We start from the raw sequence: 6,286 nt of genomic DNA, 5'->3' as shown, positions 1-6,286 counted from the left end.
TTCCTGTGTATGCACAGTATATTTATTTATGTTGAGGATCAACTGTCAGAGCCTGAAGTATTCATCAATGCCGTGGAGGTCACTCACCAAGTCAATACTGTCTCCTGGCGTCGCTGCTTCCTCACAGAGAATGTTAAGGAGCTTCCGTGTGTAACGCCGCCACATGAGGGCCACAGAGGCTCTTGTTCAGAATGCAGTCTGCCACTTTGGTCACACATGCACGCACGGGGATGCCAATTCTAATTGTATCACAGCAGAGAAGGGAATGAATGTTCCAAATGTGGTCTGCTTCGAAAGCGTCTACAGAGACACAAAAGTGTAATTTGGGGAAGTGCCGTATAATTCCAGTGATGGCTGCATGTCCCACGTGATTGAGTATAATTCCCTGAGAGATGGTAGTTTGTTCTGTAAGAGCAGCAAGGGAGGTGTGTGGGAGTCGAATGATTTTAGGTGGTTCTTCAATTCTCTTTATTTGAAGGTGAGCTGGCAAGAAGGCTGCAGATGGTGTGAGCATGATGTGGTGTGAGCACTGCTACAAATGTGACATTACAGTTAAACACGAAAAGTACTTGTGCAGTGCATGCACAGAAGTGAATTCAGTGTGAAATCTGAAGTGAAGATACATTCTAACTGAACAGCTTATATGGCAGTAATATGAGTATGGTGCAGTTTGCAGTGATGTAATGTAGCAACATAGACACTGCTAGCAAATAGTTTGCAGTAATTAGGTAATGTAGCGGACTGGTGGAAAAAAGTGACCTTATTGCGGCTGGGCGACGTGTTACACAACAACCGGTATTCTCGCATTTGTCTCTTGGAAGAGATTGGGTGTTTACGTTTCGAAATACAGGCGGTTGCGGAAGACGTCGGCTGTATTCTTGTAAGCTGTTTGAATATTGTATGCAGGACGAGAAACAAGGCAGAGAGGGAGAGAGAAGTGGAGTTTATTAGAGGGAGAGAGAAGTGGAGTTTATTAATCATTGAGTATTTGTCAATTGTTGCTGAACTTTTGCAGAAATTGCTTGTGAAATGTTTTACACAGTGAATTCTCAAAAGGAAGGTTTGTCACGTTGGTTTACAGGTATCTCCTGTTGTTGCAGTAGTTGTAGTGTTACTCGCGTAATTGTGTGGACTGCAAAAGATAGAAATGAATATAGAAAGCGTTCTTTTGTTAAATTTTTTATTTTAATATCCTGTACAATGAAGTACATGTCATTTCCTCTACTGGCACGTATCAACGTTCTGTTAGCATCTCGACGAGCTGCTGATGGTTGCACAGCGTGGCGATGTCCAGGGGGGTGTTCCCCTTATCGGTCCTCGCCCCCATGTCGGCTCCGGCCTGCAGCAACGCAGCCGCAGCTTCTGCGTGGCCACTCTGTGCCGCCCAGTGCAGCGGCGTCTGCCCCCCCTGATCCCTGGCGTTGTGGTCGGACGCCGCAGAGAGCAGCAGCCGCACCACAGCCGCGTGGCCTCTCCATGCAGCCCAGTGCAGGGCGGTCTCCCCGAATTCCTCGTCCCTCGCCCCCACGTCCGCCCCAGCCGCCAGCAACGCCCGCACCTCCTCCACCGCCCCCTCCTTAGCCGCCTCTATCAGCCTCCTGCCTCGCTCTGCCGCAGAAAGGCTCCTGCGCAAAACATCGACACACTTACTCTCTACTATCGAGAGACAGACACACACACACACACACACACACACACACACACACACACACACACACACACACCAAACTCACTGCCGCAAAACTACCAACAATTCTGAATACACTACTTCCGAGCGACAAGTCGCAAATCTGGAAATCTCGCTTCTGCGATACGGGTTAACCAGCGTATTTCAGACAGATCCACAGCACTAGCCCATAACCAAAAACTTCAGCCATCTGCCATTAAAAATAGGTGCACTCCATCTCTTAACAAATTCATTTCGCACATTTCCTCATAATTCACTCCACATATCTGCCTCCTTTCACCTCGGCATGCAGTTGCTACCCCGTCCTTCATCTACATTCAAACACACCCCTAAAACTACCTTCTCTGGGTACCAATCCCTTGTCTCACTTAGGAAGAAAACACTACAAACTACACGCATCTGTAAGTACTGAAATACAATTTCCTCATCAGACAGCTAAGTGATTCAGACCAGTAACACGGACATTTTCTGACATACCGACATAAAATATAAAAGTCACTGCTTCGTACACAATAAGTTGGTCGACATATTTCAAATACAACAAGGGCACCAGGTCGACTCTCCCTGACACACACACACACACACACACACACACAAACTACCCGCTGCATAATAATCGTCACATGTGCTCATATAAGCATACATACAACACAAGATACATCCACTCGAACCATTCATTTCCATCTACTTACACACTTTGCAAGCCACCATATCGTCTGTGGCAGGCGGTATCCTGCACAACTACTATACTCTGTCATGTTAACTTTGTGTAACTTTTTGCAATATTTGAAAATTCTGCACAGAAACTTAAGTTACAGACCGCTACAGGCAGTATAGTTAAAAAGGTCTTCGGAACTGAAAATGTATACCAACTGTGTTGCTCCTGAGAAAAATTTCTGTTTCAGTAGTAGTAGAAACACTTAAACCGTAAATTTAGACCAGTCTCAAAAAAGTACTATATTTCCTGTATGTAATGCTATGCATAAATTAGATCATGCCACAAAGAAATCAGGTGCCTGTAAGAAATAGAAACAGGCAGTGTTGATTCATTATCGCATGTTCACTTACAAATATCAAAATACTTGTACAGATCTGGCATTGCTGAACTTTAACCAATGTCACGAGGAACTCTCCCCACAGCTGATGCAAGTTAAAGGCTAATCCCAAGCGAGAGAGCAAGTAAGAAGCTCCAAAGACAAGTGAAATACTAACTAGAAACTACAGAGGTAATAAAACTGCTGCATTTAGTTCAAAATAATCAATGTAGGTGGAGCAGCAACCATATGAAACAAAAGTAGTAACTGGTACACATAAAAAGTTATCCTAACCGACTGCAGTCATTCCCTCTTTCCGTTCTGCTCGCAAATTCAGCGAGGCAGAAATGACTAGCTCTATGCCTCATTACGAGTGACAATGCCCTTTACACTATCTTCGCATGCCTTGTCTCAAGTGTACATTGCCAGAACTAGAATTGTTCTGCAGTCAGCGTCAAAAAAACAGTTCTCTAAATTTTCTCAACAGAGTTCCTCGAAAAGAACGTCGGCTCCCCTCCAGTGATTCCGATTCGAGTTCCTGAAGCTTCTTGCGCAATACCTCTGCGCCACTCGAAACTACCGGTAGCAAATGTAGCGGCTCTGCTCTCAGTCCTTTAGCTGTCTTCCTTTAATTCTACCTGTTGCCGATACCAAACACTCCAGCAGTACTCGAGAATAGGTCGCACCAGCGGCCTACATGCAGCCTCATCTACAGGCCAACCACACTTTCCTAAAATTCTCCCAACAAACTAAAGTCGACCTCCCGCCTTCCCTACCGCAGTCCTCTCAACCTCGTTCCATTTCGTATCGCTTTGCGAACTCTCGCTCAGACATTTAAGCGACGCCTCTGTGTCTAGCGGAACACCTCTACTGCTGTTTTGTTTTTCCTACTCACCTGCATCAACTTACGTTTCTCTACATTTACACCTGTCTGCCATTCGTCACACCAACTAGAAATTTTGTCCAACTCGCCTTGTGTCCTCCTACACTCACTCAACGACGACATCTTACTGTACACTAGGGGACAGTCAGCAAACAGCTGCACATACCTGTCCAACAGACCATTTATGTATACAGACAGTAACAGCGGTCCCACCACCCTTTTCTGGAGAACTCCTGCCTCTGGCGAACGCTCGCTACTGAGGACAACATACTGGGTTCTGTCACTTAAGAGCTCAGGTCCACTGGCATACATGGGAACCTATTCCACACGTTTCTATCTCTTTGACAGTCGACAGTAATCCACCGTGTGAAATGCTCTGTGGACATGTACGAATATGTTATTCAGAGATGATTGACAAGCGCACCACACCACAGGAAAATCTGCACAATGCAAAGAATTCCGATCTTTGGGGTAAAAATGGCTCAGTCACCTCTATTGCAATCACGGATTGTATTAAACCGTTGGAAGAGAAAGAACTGGGGGCAAATACCGCCCGTCTAAAAAAAAAAGGATTGTAGTTTACACAAAACTCAACCTTGCCGCAATTGGACGCATCACAAAGGAGACTGAAAATAAACCACGCAGTTTGCCAGAACCGCCAAGAAACTGCACTAGAAAATTTGGGGAATAAATCCGTCACTGCAGGCAGCTTCTCAAAATCGGTAATTTGATCAACCATAGGGACTTTTCTATGGCTAAAAAATAGTGCTGACATTACACAAATTAGTTGTTGCCGTAAAAAAAAAAAATTATTTTCCTTGGAAGAAAGCTGTTTAGCGTAAGACACTGCATGAAATGCAATTTACCTGGAACAGACCTCTAAGTAAAGGAAAGGTTCCTCTGGAGAGAAGTGATGACTAACTGGCGATGCAAATACTTGATACAAGTCAGGAAATTAACAGAACTCTTTTATGTCGACGAAACTTGGGTGGTGAACCAACGACATTCCTCTTAGAAGACGGTGACAGGGTGGTGACAGTGGCACCAAAATGGACAATATGATAGTGCAAGCAACAGCGGTGAATGTTGAAACCAATACTTGGTTTATTTATTGGTCTACATCAATGTCGTCTTCCCCAAAATATTTCCCATTACATATTATACATTTATTCCAGTGCTTCTTCCAATGCTTACAACTATTCTAGAACAATCCTTACGGTAGCGTTTAGTTCTCTCAGATGTGCAGTTTGAATCTCATCTCATATGTAAAAGACAGCTCTTTTAAGGTTTGTCTTTATTTTTGAGAACAAAATGTCACACATGGAGCGAATGTGGGGCCAAGGACATCACTACAGTATTGTTTCTAGCCAAACATGCACAAGCACGCAACGAACTGTGAGCAGGTGCGTTATCGCTGTGCAGAAACAATGAACTGTTCCGCCACAAAACCGAACACCTTTCCGTGTTGCTTCAAGCCATCGGGGTTGACCTGGTGAGAAGTACTGCCTACTTGGGACAAGGAGTCGTGGTGCACTGTACTGTCAAAACCGAAGATTACTGTCAGAAACGTAACATTCACATTTCACTGGTCTTGGCCATCTGTCACTGAGGCGATTGAGTGTTGGTTTACGCATCGTTTGGTTTAACTCTCAGTTCGTCTTCTATTATGACCTTCTCGTCATCCTAATCTTCTTCGAAAGGTTTATACCGGCCGTAAACACCTATTTCACTCTTAGTATACTCACCAAAAGCAGTATATAATATTTCTAAAACCACGATGCATTTTAATCCGTTCTCATAGCAAATTTTAATACAAATGCGGTAATCCGTTTTTACAGTAAACAAATAGTCGCTGATACTCTTAAAATACCAGTATCCTTTCTAACACCTGACAACACACTAAGTAACCGATACGCATAACGTTGTACACACAATGACAAAAAGGAAGTATGAATCTGAGTAATAAAACGCGTGAAATGGCGAGTTTCCCGTTACTTCTGAGCACTACTCGTATCACAAGAATGGTTGCGCTTCAATCCACCCAATCAAGGGGAACTTTTACCTCTTAGAGCAAACACAATGGAAGAGCAAGTCTTCAGTTGTCCGGTATAATTACACCACATTTCGTTTATAATCGCTTCGGAATATAATCCATACATTTAGGAGGGAATTGTAGATGAAAATGCATTCAGATGAACAGGCATTCGGTTCTGACGTATATTCGTAATAGATGTAGCAAACCTGGCTTTTGATTTCTGTTCCTGTGTTGATGTAATTTACTCCACAATGTTGTGTTTCGGGAGATGGCTATCGTGTGCTGTCTCGCAGTGGTGCCAACTCATTTACCCAAAAATGAACGCTGCCCGGATGGGTCTGCACAGAGCGTCGCCACCGATTTAAGGCGCGCGCCGCGGAATCGCCGGCACGGCATTTCGGAACCGAGGCGTATAGGAAAAGCAGGCAGGCCATTCCGGCCCCAAGCGAGTAAAAAACTCGCAGACGCCCATGTTGGAGGTTATGGGTTCGTATACCTGTATTTCCTCTTACATTGTATTTTTACATTTTATCAAACTAGGCTATTGTAGCCGCTTATGCCACTGATATTTAATCGCTTTTATCAATTGATCAGATTTTTAGTGAGAAATTAATGCAGTTGCATAGTACTTGGTCAAAAATTTTAGG

General features: G+C 44.1%; 1 protein-coding gene across 1 annotated transcript; it reads right to left on the bottom strand.

Moving 5' to 3' along the window:
• Positions 1-1,234: 1,234 nt before the first annotated feature.
• On the bottom strand, positions 1,235-6,035 carry LOC126426535 (ankyrin repeat domain-containing protein 65-like). The gene is made up of 2 exons (XM_050088438.1): positions 5,951-6,035; positions 1,235-1,608 (listed from the first exon to the last, which is right to left on the bottom strand). The coding sequence occupies exons 1-2, from the start codon at positions 6,033-6,035 to the stop codon at positions 1,235-1,237; spliced, it is 459 nt and encodes a 152-aa protein (XP_049944395.1).
• Between the last annotated feature and the right edge of the window lie 251 nt (positions 6,036-6,286).

The sequence above is a fragment of the Schistocerca serialis genome, chromosome 11, assembly GCF_023864345.2.
Source record: "Schistocerca serialis cubense isolate TAMUIC-IGC-003099 chromosome 11, iqSchSeri2.2, whole genome shotgun sequence".
Taxonomy (NCBI): Eukaryota; Metazoa; Arthropoda; class Insecta; order Orthoptera; family Acrididae; genus Schistocerca; species Schistocerca serialis.
The sequence above is the reverse complement of the archived record's forward strand: the minus strand, read 5'-3'. Positions and strand labels throughout refer to the sequence as shown.